The sequence below is a fragment of the Stegodyphus dumicola genome, chromosome 9, assembly GCF_044657685.1.
Source record: "Stegodyphus dumicola isolate Sdum_Otavi_A_Nest chromosome 9, ASM4465768v1".
In the NCBI taxonomy this organism is placed as follows: domain Eukaryota; kingdom Metazoa; phylum Arthropoda; class Arachnida; order Araneae; family Eresidae; genus Stegodyphus; species Stegodyphus dumicola.
The window spans coordinates 57,430,814-57,450,793 of NC_140776.1; the positions used below are offsets into that span (position 1 = coordinate 57,430,814).

The window sequence follows — 19,980 nt, forward strand, 5'->3', positions numbered from 1 at the left end:
TAACAAAAATCAACATAAAGCTAACTTTTAGTAAAACGTAAATGTCACTTATCGTCTTTCAAATATGACCAACAGTTATAAGTGTAAAATATTTAATGCTACTTGATAAATTGCATAAAGTTTATTTTATTCTCAAACTTATTAATAATTATGTTAATTAATTCATGTTTAACAATAATGCGTACTACTTAGGGATCTATTTAATTTTTAGGATGGTATTGCAAAAGGAAAATTCAGGCATAGATAATATCTTCAATTGAATTTATTCAGTTCCCATTTGCTCATAGGTCCTTAATTTTTTTCATTAAAGGTCCTTAAAAGTCCTTAAAAGTACTTAATTTCCATGTGCAGAAATGTGTACGAACCCTGAAGAAAAAAATAGTGCTGTCATGCACTCGTATTGCCTTCAGCTTGAAACATGTCAGGTGTGTAAGACAAGCAGTTTAATGTTTTGATCATTATTTAGTGCTCAGGGTGTGTAGTGGCTGCTCAGTGTATCAAGTTTTTCCTGATGTTGAGAACTAAAGAGTCTTTCTCTGTTGATTTGCTCATTATTATTGCACTTCATAGGGTTGCCACACTACCTGGAACACCAGAAAAAGTCAGGGAATTTATGAGTTGTTGACCAAAAAATTCAGGGAAAAGTCAGGAAATTAAAATATTTTAGTCAAAGTCTGGGAATATCATACGGCGATCCCCCCAAAAAAGCGAATTTTGCGCCGTTGTTGGAAGCGATCACTTTCTCACTGCTGGCATGGAGCCAATTTTCGCAGCTCCAATTAGATTGTCTTTTAGAAAGGCTTCCAGCAACTTTGCTTTCCAGTAACCTCGAGAATCGCATGTGCAGTGCATGTTAAACTAAACAAAATACTTATTCTCATATAAAACAAAATCAGTTTAATCCTAGTATACAGTGCCTTTCATGGTGTAGTGGTTCTGCACACTAGGCTGGTATTCCAGAGGTCCGCGGATCGATTCCCGGCAAAGGCAATTGCTAATTTTTAACTTGTCTGATACTACAGTCTTGCTCCTTTTTGGTACTTCTGTCCTTCTCCTTTACTCCGTTTTCTCTTCTGAGATCGCTTCCACGTCCAGAATTTATTATGTCGTAGGGCTTGAATTCATGAACCGGCAACGTTGCTTTTTGCGATAGTTTAGTATAATATTGAGTTTAAGTTCTAGTATACGGTACCATGGAGGTTAGAATCAAAGAATATGTATTGTTAAGAAGAAAAATTTCTCTGCAACAGGAATGTCTTCGTTCCAACGTAGAGGGAAACAGCTGCGTGCGAAACTTCTGTCGCCAAAGCTCGAAGCCCATGTCAAAGTTTGAAGGTCATGTTATCAAGAGTTTATAAAATGAATATTGTTTAAAATTTCTTTAAACTTTAAAGGAAAAGAAAATATTTTTTCGCGCATGTAAATTAATTAATGGATTAGTTATTTTGAGGGGGGGAACCTATGAAAATCCTTGTTTAAATTAGTGCGAAAAATCAAAGAAGAAACATTTTGTCAAAGAACGTTTCTTAACACAAGTTCCTCAATTTTCTCTACACATCACGGAGAGGGAAATTCTGGATGCCAGGTTCTGTCGCCAAATCTCTTGGCAAATTTTCCCTCTGCTTTCTAGTGCCATACTAGCATTAGGTCTATAGAACCTTTCCTTCTCTACATAGACGTTCTTTGGTTAGAATACCCTCCACTTATGGTATACATGGGATTTGGCGACATTATGATGAGCAGTAAACGGGTCATTTTGGTGTTTGCAACAATTTTCAAAATTGTGTCAAGGCCTTAGCGTATACTAGGATTTTACCGCAAAATATTTTAAGCCTCTTTTTTTTTTTTTTTTTTTTTTTTTTTTTTTTATGTATGGTACACACGGGATATGACAAAATTATGATGAGTGGTAAATGGGTCATTTTGGTGTTGGCGACAATTTTCAAAATCGTGCCAAGGCCTTACCGTATACTAGAATTTTTACCCCAAAATCTTTTAAACCTTTTTTTTTTTAATAAATGCCTTATTTATCATTTTGCAGTAAAATAAAAAAAAATAGTAATCCGTCATCTAGGCTAACCATTTAATATAACTATATTCGCTAAAATATCATTGATTATTCTAATTCAATTTTTAAGTAATTATCTTTATTTTTATGTTATTTGTATCATTTAACGTTCTCCATCTAAATTTATTTATTATTAGTAAATAATACTTTCAAATTTCAGGAAATTTTCTTTGGCATAATACTGAAACTAATTCCAACAGTATGATGGCATACTGTTTCGGCCACCAGAGCTCTCTGCCTGTCTGTTAGATATTATTTCGCAATGCGCAGATTGTATGCGTAGTTCGCATTTTGTTCTTGCATTCTTAAAACCGCTAATTGTAACTCTGTCACTTTACTTTGTGCTGTGTTGTGTTCGAAAGTTCAAACCGCCGAATAAAGGTTAAATTTTACAGTCCACTCGCAGTGATGTATTCTTAGGTTTATTAATTTAAAGTTAAGATACCGCTTCGCTACATTATTTGGTCGTCATACGCCGGAGCTTCGAGAAAAACCCGCGCTTGTGAATAAGAATTCTATGTGTCCGTAATGGAGTTGATAATGCAATTTCGGTTTAGAATTCTCAAGACTTACGGAATGGATACAGTGTTCGAGGTGAGTGAAATAGTTAACGCATTTTAATTGCATTTGAGATTTCCTTATTGCTACTATTGTTGTGTTTAAAGTATTAGTAAAATCGTGAATTTAGAATATGTTCAAAATGTCAGATATAGAAAAAAAGCGAAAGAAAATTTTGAAAACACAGTTAACTAAATTCATTGAGAGAATAGATTATGATAACTTAGATAATGCTGAAGCTGAACTAATCTTAGAAAAATGTAAAATCTTTAAGGAAGATTTTAAATCTCTATTTAGAGAAATTTATACAAATAGTGATGATGAAAAAATAGACACTTTCGTTGAGGAAGAACAGTCGATTTTAGAGAAAATTGAGGAGGTTCACTTAAAAGTTATTCGTAAGTTCAAGATTTACAAGGTCATAAATGCAAATGGCGACAAACCTGTCGTACCTGAATCAATCTCTGAAAGTTTAAAGTTACCAAAATTATCTTTACCCACATTTAGCGGAAATTTAACTGAATGGATAACATTTAAAGATTTATTTAACGCTAGTGTTCGCAACAATCCAAATCTTTTTGGAGCTCAAAAATTACAATATTTAAAGAGTTCTTTGAAAAATGATGCTTATCGCATTATTCAGTCAATTCCCATAGCTGATCAAAATTTCAGTATTGCTTGGAATTTACTAGAAGAGAGATTTTCTAATAAGAGAGAACAGATATTTGCTTTTAATAAAAGAATTCTTAATGTTTCACAAATGCAAAAGGAATCTGCATCCTCGATATTAAGTTTAGTAGATAACGTAAATGAAATAACTCGCTCATTGGAAATATTAGATCAAAGGATAGATAATTTTAGTGATACTTTGTTGTTGTATATTATTTTGCAAAAACTTGACGTTTCGACAAAGTTGGTGGGAGCGTCAATTAAAAAAAGATGAAATACCAAAGTTGAATGACTTGATAGAATTTTTGAAGAATTATGCTAGAACATTACAGAACAGTAAACCTTTAGTTAGTAAAATGCATAAATCAGATAAACCAGTGTATAATAGGGTTACTTCTCTGATTTCTAATTCTACCTGCTTATTTTGTAAAGAAGATCATTTTTTATACAGGTGTCCTAATTTTTTAAATTTACCAGTGCAAAACCGAATAGAGTTTGTTAAGACTAATAAACTTTGTTTTAATTGCTTGTCTAATGTCCATAAAGTTAAAATGTGTAAGAGTGCAAACACCTGCAAGCATTGTTTTAAGCATCATCATAGCATTTTGCATTTAGAAAATAATTTCAAACCAAAAAATGCATCTAGATTCCCTTCACCGGAAGCACAAGTGTTTGTTCCGAAATCGCAAATTAAACCAGAAAACAGCTTGAGTGAGGTTTCTCCAACTGTTTGTGCAAACAACTATGAAAATCAACATTTTGGAGCTCATGCTAATGGTAAACGTAGTCATGTACTTTTGTGTACTGCTTTAATTATATTTCAAAAATGAATTCATAAATTGTAGATGTTTACTAGATTCAGGTAGTGAAAAATCATTCATTCGTCGGAAAACAGCTATCAATTTAGGATTGAGCATAAAGGATTCGAAGATATTAGTGTCATGCTTAGGTACTTTCAATACAACTACTACTGGAGAAGTTGAGTTGTTGTTTACACCTCATTTTAATACTAATTACAGAATTTCAACATCCGCTTACATAATAGACAAAATTACAGGAAACATTCCAAGTGTAACTTTACCTTTGAATTTATATGAAAATTTCCAGGATTTAACTTTAGCAGATCCTACATTTCATGAATCGGGAGAAATTGATATTTTACTTGGAGTTAATGTATTCCTTACTTTAATAAATGGCGAGGTAATTAAAAGGGGCAAAAATCTTCCATTTGCATGTTGTTCTAAGTTAGGATGGATAATTGCTGGAACTACACATTTTGAATTCCCAAACCGTAAGCAGGTTTCAGTCAATACGCTAAACATAAACACGGAGGAATTAGTTAAATCATTTTGGGATTTGGAACAAATTCCCACATCGAAACCTTTAACTAAAGAGGAAAGATTGTCTGAAAATCATTTCGTGGAAAATCACATGCGTAGTGAAAAGGGTCGTTACTCAGTAAAACTGCCATTCAAGCCTAAAAGAAATGAGTTAGGTAATTCCAGACCATCAGCCTTTCGAAACTTTCTTAGTCTGGAACAAAAATTAATAAAAACTCCTGAAGTATATCAACAGAATAAAGACTTCATGTCCGAATATTTATCACTTGGACACATGGAAGAATTATCCGATGATAATCCAGATAAAGTAAATTTTCATTATTATATACCTCATCATCACGTGCTAAAAGAATCCAGTCTTACCACAGAATTACGCGTCGTTTTCAATGCTAGTGCCAAAACTACATCAGGGATATTGCTTAATGACACGCTAATGAATGGTCCCAAGGTACAAGACGACTTATTTACTATTCTTTTGAGGTTTAGATGCTATCCCATAGTTATTACTAGCGACTTATTGAAAATGTATCGACAAGTTAAAATTAATGATGAAGATCGCGATTACCAAAAAATATTTTGGAGAGATGATCCATCGAAGCCGATTAAAACTTACAGGTTGTGCACAGTTACGTACGGCACTACTTCCGCTTAATACCTGGCTACTCGCGTACTCAAACAACTAACAATTGACGAAGGAACTAAATTCCCAAAGGCAGCTGAAATAATATTACACAATTGTTATATTGATGATGTCCTATTTGGTTCAGACACAGTAGAAGACGCAGTAGAGTTAATTTCACAACTGAGTGAACTTTTACAAAAAGGTGGCTTTCAATTGCATAAATGGTGTACAAATGATCGCTCGATTTTGGAAACTGCTTTTAGTGCTCGGAACTCAAATTCTTCATGTGAAGTAGTTGATACTAAATCAATAAAATTATTGTGTTTGGAGTGGTATCCAACGCAAGACGAGTTTACTTGCCACTTTGGAAATTTCGAAAACAGAGAGTGTTCTTCTAAAAGAATAATTTTATCTTCTATTTCAAAAATCTTTGATCCACTTGGTTGGTTAGCATCTTTTATAGTTGCAGCAAAAATCTTGCTTCAAGACATATGGAAATTACAAATCTCGTGGGATGATCCCTTGCCAGATGAAATCAATCAAAGATGGAAAATCTATTGTGAAGATATCGCAAATCTTGAATCCATTCATATTCTTAGGAGAGTATTATTGCCCAAATCTACAAATGTAGAACTTCATTGTTTCTGTGACGCATCAGAGAAAGCTTATGCCGCAGTGATTTATTTAAAGTCTTCAAATCATTCTTCAATTTCGGTGCAGCTACTAACATCAAAAACTCGTGTAGCTCCCCTGAAAGTAATCTCTATTCCTCGTTTAGAACTCTGCTCTGCAGTTCTATTGGTGCATTTGGTTCAAGCTGTGCAGAATTCATTGCAAATTCATGTTGACAGTATTTACGCATGGAGTGATTCAATGATAGTGTTTTGTCCTGGATACAATCAGAACCAACACGCTGGCAAACATTTGTAGCCAACCGCGTTTCAGAAATTCAATCAGTTTTACCTTCATCGCATTGGAATCACATAAAAGGAAAGGAGAATCCAGCTGATTGCGCATCAAGAGGTCTTTTGCCTTCAGAGCTTTCTACTCATGACTTGTGGTGGACAGGTCCTCAGTGGCTTAATTCAAATAATATTCCATTCTCTATCAACTTACCATTTTCAGAAGAGTCTTTAAGGGAACAACGGAAAAATATTTCTTGTTCAATTGGAACAGTCGCTTCGCAAATTCCAGTCCTTAATGAAGTTTCATCATTTTTGAAACTTAAAAGAATCATCGCATGGTGTTTTCGGTTTGCGAATAATTCAACTAAATCTACCGCAACAAGAATTAAGGGTTACCTTAAAACCGAAGAATTGCAATACGCTAGAAATGCAATTGTTAGAGTAGTTCAAATGGATGAGTTTTTTAATGAATATAATCTTCTGAAAAAGAATCAACCTTTAAACTCAAATAGTAAGATCCTTTCTTTGAACCCGTTTATCGATAAGAATGGACTTATACGCGTTGGAGGAAGATTAAGACAATCCAACATCGCGCAGGACAGAAAATATCCTATTTTGTTGCCCAAGAAACATCACATAACACAGATTATGGTGAATCATTTTCATATATTCCATCTTCATGCAGGCCCCCTGCTATTGCTATCAGTAATTAGAAGAGAATATTGGATAATCCACGCTAGGTCAGTTGTAAGACAACAGATTTGGAAATGTGTGAAATGTCATCGTGTACGAGCTAAAACATTTACCCAGATAATGTCTGATTTACCATCGTCTAGAGTCGTTCCGTCAAAGGTTTTCTCCAAAGTTGGAATTGACTACGCCGGGCCATTTCAAGTGAAGCCCAGGCAAGGTCGAGGAGTAAAACCAATGAAATGCTACATTTGTGTATTCGTGTGTTTTACTACAAGAGCTATACATATTGAATTAGTAGGTAATCTTACATCAGATTCATTTATTGCCGCTTTGAAGCGCTTTGTGTCTCGAAGAGGAAAACCAGGAAGTTTTTCCTAGCTCAGATAATATTGTGCGTATCGTGAAGATCAAAACCGCTACCGGAGTTTTCAAAAGACCAATTCACAAACTTAGTGTTTTGCCTATCAATGATTAAGTTTTTTTCCTAAAGCATTATAACTTTGTACTTTGCTTTAGCTATATAAGTTCCTGAATTGTATCAAGGCTTCTGTGCATCTGTTTTGAGAATAATTTAGTTTCATTGCATAATTTCATAGTACGTTTTCTTGTGAATATTTTAATGATACATTTTTACATAATTTAATATTGTTATGATAATTTCATTTAGTAAAAGCTATTTAGTTTGAAACGATGTTTCAACGCCGGGCGGAATGTTTCGGCCACCAGAGCTCTCTGCCTGTCTGTTAGATATTATTTCGCAATGCGCAGATTGTATGCGTAGTTCGCATTTTGTTCTTGCATTCTTAAAACCCCTGATTGTAACTCTGTCGCTTTACTTTGTGCTGTGTTGTGTTCGAAAGTTCAAACCGCCGAATAAAGGTTAAATTTTACAGTCCACTCGCAGTGATGTATTCTTAGGTTTATTAATTTAAAGTTAAGATACCGCTTCGCTACAGCATACCATCACAAAATTTAATGCACATATTTTTTGCTTATGTATGCAGCTAAGTAAATAAAAAATACCTGAATTTATTTAAAAGTATCATTAAATAGAGTTCTTTCTTTCCTTTAGCTACAAAATATCTGCAAAAAAAGACTTTTTTTTAAATCCAGATTGGGCAGATTACTGAATATTATTATTTATTACTGAATTCAATACAAAACACAAAATTCAATTATTTTCAATACAAAAAAGTTATATGTACTTTAATATAAATAAAAAACACAGTTATGAAGTGGTTTGTAATGTCTAGCTTTCCTGGCCAATCACTGTTCTTCTGAGAACCAATCAAATGTTAGTAACTGCCAGTAGAAGCTGACATCATGTTTACACTTGAAACAATTCATTATATTGCTTTGTTCTGTAGAAGGAGGACCTGTTTCTTATACACTGCAATTACAAGTAGGAATTTTTGTAAAAAATTTTGATATTTAGTCAAGAAGCAATGACATCAAATAAAAGAGTAGATTGGACACCTAGAAAGAGATGTAATATTATTGTGCTACGAGAAAGTGGTCTTTCCTATGCTGAAATTGCAAGACAGGTGGATGGTTCAGTGACTACATCTGGAGTCCAAAAGTTTTGTTTACGATATCAGGAGACAAATTCAATAAAAAACAAAGAAAGAAAAGGCCGAAAAAGGTGCACCACATCTATTGATGACAGAAGAATAAAAAGACTATGTCTCCAAAATAGGAAAATGTCATCAGCGGCCATCAGAAGTGATCTGAATGATGCTGGTGTTTCTGTCAGTTCAAGAACAATCAGGAAAAGATTAACAGATGTTGGACTGAGAGGTAGAATTCCACGAAAAAAGCCTTATCTTAATTTTCAGCAACGAAAAAAAAAAAGGACTACAGTGGGCAAAGGAACACATTAATTGGACAGATGATCAGTGGTCACAAGTTATATGGAGTCATGAAACTAAGATATCGTTATTCGGTAGTGATGGGCAAAAATATGTAAGACGTAGAATAGGAGAAGAGCCACATCCTGACTGCATTCAAGCAACTGTGAAGAACCCAGTTAGTGTTATGATTTGGTCATGCATGTCAGCAGATGGTATTGGTTGCCTTCATGTCATCATTTTCATTGATGCCAGAAAATACATTGACGCTATTCTAGAACCAAAACTTCTACCTTCCATCAGAGATCTCTTTCCCAACAATGCTTCATTTATTTTTCAGCAGGATTCTGCTCCTTGCCACAAGGCCAATATATCGAAAGAGTGGTTTCATACAAAGAGCATTAAATTGTTGTCATGGCTAGGAAACAGTCCTGACCTCAATCCTATCGAAAATTTGTGGCACCATTTGAAAACTCTTGTCCGAATGAGGTGCCCATCAAATAAAAGGGAACTAATTGAGGCTATAATTGTTTCCTGGCATCATGTAATAACGAAAGAAGAGCTTAAAACTCTTGTCAGCTCAATGAAACGTCGATGTGAAGCTGTAATAAAAAATAAAGGGTACCCTACTAAGTACTGATAACTCACTGCAATCATCATTATCTAATGTATATCGATAACTATTATTGTTTAACTTTTTTGTATTGCAAATAATTGAATTTTGTGTTTTGTATTGAATTCAGTAATAAATTCTCTTTAAAATGATATATACAAGTTTGCATTTTGTAAAACTTAACGTTTTCTATAAGCATACAAAGTTCAAAAACATAAAAATTTCCAAAAGTGTCCACAATTTTGGCCACCACTGTATATACTATATAATTCATATGTAATTGGCAAATTTTTGTGTTTTCAAGTAATATAATTAATTTACCTCTTAGCACAGCCAACGTGCATTACGCGGATAGACTGGAATTTTCTTAAAATACACCTGGAAAACCTGGAAAGGTCAGGGAATTATATTCTTCTGTTTGAGTGGCAACCCTGATTTCAGTAATTAACACCATTAAACACCATTCCACCATTTTTACAGCAGTAGTTTTAGACAGTTGTACTACACTATTCACTTTTATTGTTCTAAAATGAATGCCCTTCTCTCCCTAAAATATTAATTTTATGCTAGTGATGTCTGAATGTGTTTTGTAACAGTGCTGTCATCCTTCATTTTCTGTATGTTCCAGGTGCAATTTTGAAACTAATACCTCTATAATTATATACCTAGATCATTGTATTTATATATTGCCATTCTTATGCATTATAATTTATACCATTAATCCAAACTTTTTTATTGCCCTTTATATAACTTTTTATAGCTCTCTGAAGTATCTCTACATAAAAATAACTTTTTATTTATTTATTTCTAAGCGTTTAGAGAAAGACTGGAAGTTGATAAGAGATGAAGCTTTATCACTTATTGACAAGACAAACTCTGGTTTCTTGCCAGAATCAGAAGGACTTCAAGAAAAAGGAGATTGGAAGCAGTTTGAAATTTTTGCTAGAGGTAAATTAATTGTGTATTTTATTCCTGTTTTATTAGCATTTTTTTTTTAAGAAAGGGAACTTGGATTAAAAGAGTGCATTAAATGCTTGTTTGCTCTTTGTTTTTATTTATTTTATTCATTTATTTATTTGCTTATTTAGGAAGAAAGATTGAGAAAAATTGTCTGAAAGTACCTAAAACTTGTGCCTTAATTGCAGAAATCCCTGATGCAGCTGGTTGTAAACGAGGCCAGGTTAGAAAGATTTCAAACTATAACTCTTAGTAATAAATAATGCCTTTTTTGTGCTATTTGGGGACAGCAAAAATTCCTACCCCTTTAAAAAAATTTAGCTGCAGCATATTCAGAGCGAATTTCATACTAGAAAACCTTGGGCATATTAGATTACTAAATGAAAGTAAATTAGGAATAAATATATAGTATAATCAGTGATATACCATATTTACTCCCATATTTCACCTCTTCCTATTTAGCTTTTCTGAAGACAGCAGCTTTCTAGCAGACAGTTTATAAAGTTTCATTTTATGGAAACAGTATAAAATGTATGCACTGCTAACAAAGTGTACTGTGTGAATAAAATGTCTGCTATTGAAATTGTTAACTTCTTCAAAATATAGAATGCCATAATATTAGCATATCTACCCATACGTTTTTTATCATGCTATATTCTTAATTTAAGACTTTACCATCAGAAATGAAATACGTGGGTTAATCTTCTGACCTTGATTTTCCATATGTAAATTTAGAAAAAGAAGGGGTGAAAATGTGCAAGTAAATTTTGTAAATAACATATTCATTTGGAAAAGTGTAACTCAGTAATACTCATGAAACAAGATCTTATAAAACTTCTTAATTAAGAAAATATCTCGTATGAGGAAACATTTCACCAACAAAATTTTTAAAACTTTATTTCTATAATTGCAATGTTAAAAATTGAGAACTGTCAAGTTGTTTAAAGTAATGGTGCATGAGCTGCTGAAATAATGAATTTGAAAGTTTGGGATAATTTAATGTCATGTATTCGCATTGTTATAAATTTCTAATTTTTGTAAGTTGTTCTAAAATCAAATCATCTGGCATTAACTCAAAAAGGGAAAAATTCAATAAAATGTGAAACCAAACAGTTCTTCATGCTGAAATTTCAGTTTTGTAAAGTGATTTATATAGAAATTGCATATTTTCTGATTATTTATTACACATTATTTAAGTACAAAAATTGTGCTCATAAAGTAATTGTGACATTTTCCTTGCTGTCTGTTCTCTAAAGTTCCCACTCAGGTTTCATATGTAAATTGTGTTAGCTGTCTGTTCACTTAAATTTGTTAAATTTCATTTTGTATAGTGTAGGAGCATGGCATAGTTTAAAATGCTATCAGACCTGCTAACTACCTTCAACTCTGCATCAAAAGAAACATTTCTTATAATCATGTCATTATCGTCAGAATATTTGATTAGTTAATATACGTAAAGACCTATGCAAAAGTGTACCAGCTATATAAGCATAACAGATCATTATGTGCAATTGTTCTGTCTAGAAACCTCCTATTTGAAATAGTGCTGAGAGAAATACATTTATTGGAAAAGTTTCCTTTAGCATCATATTCATCATTCTTTTATATCATAACCCCATTACTTTGCAACCTCTTTTATATATATAAAGCATTTTTGGAATAGGTTCCTTGCATTTTACTTCCATTATCAGTATTCAGATATTTATATCTATGACTTCTAAATCAAAGACCTTTACCTTTATTTCTAGTTTAATTTTTTCTTCACTTTTTAAATCCATTTTGAGACACAGTATTCCAGATTTTAAACATAATACAGTATTTACACTAAATTTTCAAGGAAAATTTTTCCCCTTTGTTCTTTCTTCATGCCCAGACTGAAATGGTATTTATTCTTGTGATTATACAGAATTTGAATTTTATGAAGCATTCCTCTATAAAATTTTTTGGTAGGCAAAGGGACATTTTAAATAGTGTTGCATTTATGACAGATAGTACTATTTACATTTCTTGTGCACTTTTTTTTTTTTTTTTTTTTTTATAAAAAGCCTTTAATTTCTAAAATCTGATTTGGGTATTTCATTTGGGATTTTTGCTTCATTATTTACAATAATAAAGCCCTTCCAGTCAAATTTAAATTTTTTTCCCTGTTTTAGGTGAAATTTTCTATAATGCATCCCTCAACTCATGTATGGGCACATACAGGACCCACAAATTGTAGGCTGAGAGCTCATTTAGGCTTAGTTGTTCCTGAAGGAGCTAGCATTAGAGTGGCAAATGAAACTAGGTAAGTTACTGTATTTCATTTTTATTATTAAGGAGTGGCCGTGAGATGATTATATCTTTGCAAAATATCAAATTGCTGCCAGCTCTCTTAAACTCCATGAACACAAAATCTGTCAGTGATATTCCACTGCTTATCAATTTAACCAAGTAGGCAATTTATAATCATGTATGAATATGACATTGTTTGCACGAGTTTTTCATTTGTGATCTGCATTTAGCTAGACTTTTTATTCAGATGTCCCAAACATTATAAATAATTAACATTATAAATAATTAAAAAAATTAAATGTGAAATAACTAAACTGCAGCTTGAAATTTGTTAATGAACTGAAATGCAGTCTAAAATATTATGAGAATAAACAAGTTAAATCAGACATACAACTGTGACAAATGTCCACCTCATGTCTAGAAAACAATATTATAAGGCTGTGTGGTTGGTTTTTTTTGACATTTGTGATGATGGACATTTTCCATTTCCTCAAGTTTGTACATTCCTTATTATTTGTAGTTTGCATTGCATTTACAAGCTTATTGCACATGTTTCCTCACTGCATTCCAGTTTTGCAGAAACGTAATACAGTATCATTACATTGATAACACTATGATAGAGATAGCAAGGAAATCAAGCTAGATTATGTAAAAGCTGCTGACATAAGTTAGTTTCTCAAAATGTATGGTTAAGAGTTTGACTGAATAGAAAATACTGAAGGAAATGGAATTTTTGCATTACCAGATCCGTCATTCAAAATGAAATCAATAAAAAAGCCACTTCTCTATAACTTTATTTGCCAAAATATTTCTTTCCATAAATAATATCTGACATCCACTTTTAATTATTATTCTTTTAAGTTTTACGAACACTTTGTATGTATGAAATCGGTGCTATGAATGAACGACAGTTATAAAGCTAAAATTAATATTAGTAAATCCCCCAGCAGTAAGTCGCTGAGCACTGGTAGTTTATTCCGAGGTCCCAATCCCGCAAACGGGCTGCCTGCATGAGCGTTTTCGTGGTTTTCCGCATGTGTATGTAATGTGTATATGAGCCAGTTTCCTTTAGAAAGTTCTCCACAAAGGCATCCCTTTCCTTAGACAAATAGTCCTCGAGGCTTTGCCATAATAACATAAAAAACAAAATAATAATATAATAGTAAAATATTCTTTGATTCTGCTTTGATTAGTAAAAATTAATAAATTAATAAAAATTAAAAATTGATTAATAAAAATATGATTTTCTAAAAAATAAAAAGCAAGCAATCAGTGAGAATGCCATTTTGCATAAAGCTGGATCTTCAGATCAGCAGTACTTATTGACAGTTGCTTCCTAAACTTGTCATTGGAAATCTTGAATATGACTTATTATTCGATAATTAACGTGAAAAAATTTAAGGCTGATTCTAATGATCCTCTGCTTGCCAGTCAGTAAATGTAAATTATGATAATATAAAAAGTAAAGCAAAGTCTGTAACACCAAAGAATATATTCAGTAGTACTTATCAACATAAAGTTCTTTCTGGTTTCATTTTCAGTTAAAAAAAAACTGTAGTTTTCTGTTTCTGGTTCATTTAAGTCATAAACAGTTGACAATTATATTCAGATTTTACTCTGAAGAGCCAAAACATTATGACCATCTACTGAGTAATGCGTTACATGTCCTTTGGCCTGCGAAACAGCTGCAACTCGGCATGGATGCTACAATTTCTTGGTAGATTACTGGAGACAGGTTTTACTGAATGTCTAAGCAGCAGTCATGCAAAGTCAAGATAGTCTGACATGGTGCTGTTTGATCTCTGAGCTGCCACTCCATGACATTCCAAATGAGCCCTATCAGATTAAGATCGAGTGAGTTAGGTGGCAAGGGCATTAATTGGAATTCATGCTTATGCTCCTTGAACCACTCCAATACAATTTGAGTCTTGTGACATAAGGCATTGTCCTGCTGGAAGATTCCATTCTCAGATGGGAAGACAGATGCCAGGTAAGGATGCAGCTGATTTATATTAATATAATATACAGTTATATTAATATAGTCCCCAGTTTCTACAGTCTGTTCTACCGCAAGAAAGAGTTCCAGAGCTGCCCCATGAGAAAGTCCCCCAAAGCATAATGCCGCCACTTAATGTATTACTTGTTGTACGGGAGAGCAATTGTTCCCCTGAAAGACAGTATACCCTGACACAAACATCAACGTGATGAATAAGAAATCATGATTTATCTGACCAGGCAACTCTCTTTCACTTATAAATGGTTCAGTATCGATGCTCCCGGGCCCACTGTAGACATAGTTGACAATAATGTTTGGTCAGTCGAGGCACACAAGTGGGATGTCTGCATAGTCCCATATATGCCGAGTTGTGTGTTCTGAAACATTTGCACTTAAGCCTACATTGTATTGGGCTGTCAGTTGAGTCACTGTCTGAGACTGAATTTGCTGTACCAAGTGGGACAGTCTAGGTTGCCCTTTTTTTTTTATGATGCATGAATATCCTACACCTTAGCGTCTACTGCTGTTTCTTTCCCATTTATCTACTTTGCATAAATACTAACAATGGCAGATCGTGAACAGCCTACCTGTCATGCAATTTCGGAAATAATTGTTCCGAATCTTTGGGCTTTTACAATCTGGCCCCCATCAAATTAACTTACATCAGCATCCTTTCCCATCACTCACAAGAGTAGTGCAGGAACGATTCCTTACCTTCTCCAGCAGCAATTAAATAACATTCCCACTTAATCATTTACTTTTCAACTCATCCAAATAAGTTCATTGAAAAATATAGGGATGGTCATTGTATTTTACAGATATTTCTTTACCTAATGTTTTCACTAACTACATTTTTTCAAGCATAGTAATGATATATGTTTGTGTTTAACACTAATCCGATGTTTTGCATCTTATTATGTTTGGTTGATACCCTGAAGGTTTAGGTATAAGCGAATGTAAAAAAATAATTGGGATTTAAAACCAAAATTGTTCGTGCAACATTAGCAGTTTAAATCCCTGTCTTCAACTAATAGCATCACACTAGTGGCAGGTTCATAAACTTAAATGCAGCAAATTGCTATATCAGTTCTAATACTGCAATCTGTAATTTGGAATCTGTAAAATACCCTTTTAAATTACATCATGCACATGAAAATGCAAGGTATTCATATTTGAATTCATTTAAAAAAAAAAAAAAAAAAAAAAAAAAAAAAAAAAACTAACATACAAAGTTCTAAAGGCCAAAAAATTATGTACTAATATAAGAATAACTCTAAAATTAAATATATATATGACCATGTTTTGCCTTTTGTTTTTTTGTAGAAGCCATGGTTACTTGGAAATACACTGCTGTAATGAATGCTCATATTGTTTATATTCTAATTACAGTAAACTTTCTTGTAGCTGTACACAGCAAATGGTTAATCTCAAAATAACAATACTTTTGAAGGTGTAATTCAAATCTAGAATTTAGGTCTATGAGTAAAAAAAAAAAAAAAAAAAAAAAGGTAAGGTCTAATAATGTGATGACTTAAGTGTGGAAGACATTTGTGTCATATTTCTGCTGCCCAATGAAACAAACCATATTTAACCATACCAAGGAATTATACAGAATATAACTTTGTGTGAATACTGAAGGTAGTATCTGTTATTTTCAGAAGCAGTTCATACTGTGATTGTGTTCACATATGACAAGTAATCAAGATTCTGTTGGTTTTGGAAATGGAGTTAATTTTTTTAAAATTTCTTATTATGAAGAAAAATCTAAAATAAATAAATTTATTATGTATTATGGCTGAAACCTTAATATGAAAACTGTAATTGTCTTTAGCAATTTCATTTGTTAACAGCATCCTGTTAATTAGACCAACTTTTAAAAACATTTAACTGTATGAAAAAATAATAATTAAAAAACTGAAGGTTTAATTATTTTATTGATTGCTTTTACTGTGATTTGTGCATGTTGAATAAATATTTAGTTAGATTTCTTGCTTTATTAGTTTTTGTTACATATTTAAAAATGTCATGTTGAAAAAAATAAATACATATGTAAAATTATCGCAATAAACTTACATGTAAATTACTTTAGCTTAATTTTTAAAAAATTTTGATGATTTTTTGTTGTGTTTAATTGTGATTTTTGTATTGTAATTTGTGTTGTAATTTTTGTATTTTAATGTTTATATTGTATTGTAATTTTTTAAAGGAGTTATGCATAAAGTTATGTAAATCTGTTGAAGTCTAAGGTATAAAGGTAAAGTTAAAAATATGACATAAAGTACAATAACAAATACAGCATTTGCCTTGGAATTACGAACAGATTATTCTGTAGATTATATGTTTGGAAATTAAAAACTTATTATTAACAAGACTTATGGATAAAGTATTGGAATATACAAGGGCAATTAATTGTTGATTTACTTCAATATTTATATATGAAAATGTGATAATATGATTTCAGAAGTGAATTTAGAGCAAGACTGAAAAGAATTTAATAAAAGCAAGAAGTGACATATGTAGTTTTATTGAGCATTTTCCCTGATTTGGCTGTTAATTAGAAGTCATGAGATGCATTTATTTTGTCATTATTTGCATTTTTCACTATAATTTGCACACAGACTTGAAATTCATATATAATATTCTTGATTATTTACATTTAATTAAAATAAAATTTTTTAATATTTTCAGGAAATGGGAAGAAGGCAAAATTCTTCTGTTTGATGATTCATTTGAGCATGAAGTCTGGCATAATGGTAGCACATTTCGCTTAATTTTGATAGTGGATTTTTGGCATCCAGAATTAACTGCTTATCAAAAGAGAACTCTTACACCTATATAATAATTCAGATGGTTAATTCCAATCATATAAAAGTTTTAATCAGCACTGGTACATCATTAAAAATATTATTTTAGGATATTTAGTCTTTTATTTTTAGTATTTTATGAGTTTTTTATATCCATTTTTAAATGATTAAGTTTGTTTTATAACTACAGACACTATTAAAAATCAGTGTTGTGCCATGAAGACATGTTGTCATTTGGACATTTTTTTGTTGCTTTCTAATGTGGATTTTTAATCTGTATAAAGGTTTTTCTAATTGAATTTTTGTATAAAATAAAATTAAATGGAACTTTTTATCAGAATGTTAATCATTAATTTAATTAATTTGATCTTGGGGGGAAAAGTAAAAAACAAAATTTCTTAAATTTATTTTTTAACTTAGCTATGATTTGTATAAAAACTTATTGAGTGAAATGTTTTAAGGAAACATTATATAGGTTTATATTATCTGTTAAGAATAAATATCAACTTTAATTTGAATTGTCTTCATTGAATCTAGTCAAAAAGTGAAATAAGTTTTTATATCTCTAGACTGCAGCTTTTTTTTAACTGGTTATATGATTATTGCAAGAGGGGGAGGGGAAAGATAGCTTTATTAAAAATGCATGTGATATATGTTATTCTTTTCCCCCTTTGAACTTAATTTGACATGTTTTCTTCAGTGTTATTAAAATATGAAGTTGGGGGATTGATAAGTTAATTTTTATATCAAAACTTTGTACTGGAATTTGTAATATGAATATGGAAGATCTTACTAGTAATAGAAAATTTAAGAAATCTTATAAATTTTAAGAAGTCTGAAAATTTTGCTGGGGAATGTTTTAGAATTTTAAATTAAGGTGACTATATCAGTGAAAATACAAAGTAATGAATTATTTTAACAAAGTGCCTAAACTGGTCTTTCCATGTTTTCAAAATTATTTTTTAGTGTTCTGTGTGCCAATTTAGTGAGATTCATAGCTCTACTAGCTTTATGTCTGCTTTATTTTATCTAGTGAACAAAACAAAATGTGATATTTGCAGATTATGTACTTATATTTTTTTATCCACAATAAATAGATTTGTAATAATTAACAAATTTCAGTTTTCATATTGAAAACAACAGTTACAGTTTGTTTTTTGGTCAATTTGCTGTACATTTATAATCTAAATGTATAATTTTCAGAAATTTCTGTTCTACAAAAATATCACAATGAAATTGCTGATTGGTTTATTTGAAGATTAGAGTGTTTTTCCTCATTTTTTTAATGTTTGGAATAAACTTAATGTCTATGTGTCCATTTGTTATTTTACATAAAGTTATATGTGAGGATACCTATTGTACATGTTAAGGATTGTTTGAGATGTATGCTCATTTTCCCCCTTGTGTATTTTTTTTTTTTTTTTTTTTTAAATTTAAGTTTGCAAAATTTACTGATTGTTCTTCAGCTACAATTAAAGAGTATTTTTTGTAATACCTTTGTGTCATTGTTTCTTTTTCTACGATATGATATGTACAGTATACATTCTCAGTTAAACTAATATTTTAATTTTAAACATTAGGGCCTAAAGAGGTTGATTGTGGTCTGAATAGAGCTGGAATTATGGACTTTTAATCATCTCAAATCTGAATTTGTGTAATGTAGGCTCATTTTCGCTCTCAAATTTTCTTTTAAAAGTGTATTACTTAGATATTATATAAAATTAAAATTTTTAAATTATTGAAAGAAGTCAAGCAGGAATTGCAGTCTTTAGGCTGAAAGAAGATGGAAAACAGAAGTATCTAATATCAATAGAACTGATTAAACCTGTTTTTAATTTGCATCCATTTACCTGTTATTTATTTAATTTAGTCTGTCAAGAAGTTTTATTTATACAGAAAAGTTATTTTTACCTTTGTCTTTCACAGAAACAGGGAAGAAACTCATATTCTTAAGTTTTGGGATGAAGTGTTGGGCTAAAAGATGATGGAGAGCAGAAATACCATCTATTGACGGAACTGATTAAATCTCATTAATAATTTGCATCAACGTCTCAGTGATGTTGAAAGTTGATATAATTATATGAGGGACATTATAACAGAATGTAAAATGTCTTTAAACACTGATAGCCTAGATATTGCACAGACTGTGAAATATTATTTACTCACATTACACAAAAGTACATGAAACTTTAGGGTCACAAAATTCTTCTGAAGACCCTACTGGTAAAAATAATACAGATAATTTAGTGAATAAATGAGCAGCTTACCAAAATTCAGTACATGCAATGAACCATTTACAAGTATCTAGCACGTCCTCATTTCTAACACTTATCAATATATATACTTTTAAGTTACTATTGTAATTTACACAATTGTCAGTAAACATTTGTCTCTTTCTGTCAAATTTTGGTTAAAACTGTTCTCTGTGTGTGGTCCTGATAGATCCCTTAGGCTGCTATCACACGTCGGTTTGTTTCGGAAGAACAAGTGTTTGGAACAATTTTTCTGCTTTGTCACAACAGCCAATCACCACAGATCGCTTTGGGGTTAACACAGGGAAAACTGGTTCCCCATTACAAACAAGCTGATAGTTGATTGGTTGGAAACGAACAACCTGCAATTTGTTTGGAAATGAAG

At 31.7% G+C, this 19,980-nt stretch overlaps 1 protein-coding gene across 2 annotated transcripts in view; it reads left to right on the forward strand.

Annotated features, from left to right (window-relative positions):
• Positions 1-18,837, forward strand: part of LOC118194893 (aspartyl/asparaginyl beta-hydroxylase-like) — a 99,379-nt gene extending 80,542 nt beyond the window's left edge. For both annotated transcript variants that reach the window (XM_085823479.1, XM_085823480.1), the window contains exons 11-14: positions 10,128-10,263; positions 10,404-10,495; positions 12,426-12,556; positions 17,228-18,837. In XM_085823479.1, coding sequence (XP_085679605.1) covers positions 10,128-10,263; positions 10,404-10,495; positions 12,426-12,556; positions 17,228-17,378 — 510 coding nt within the window. In that variant the 3' untranslated portion in view covers positions 17,379-18,837. The remainder of the gene's footprint in view (positions 1-10,127; positions 10,264-10,403; positions 10,496-12,425; positions 12,557-17,227) is intronic.
• Positions 18,838-19,980: the final 1,143 nt, after the last annotated feature.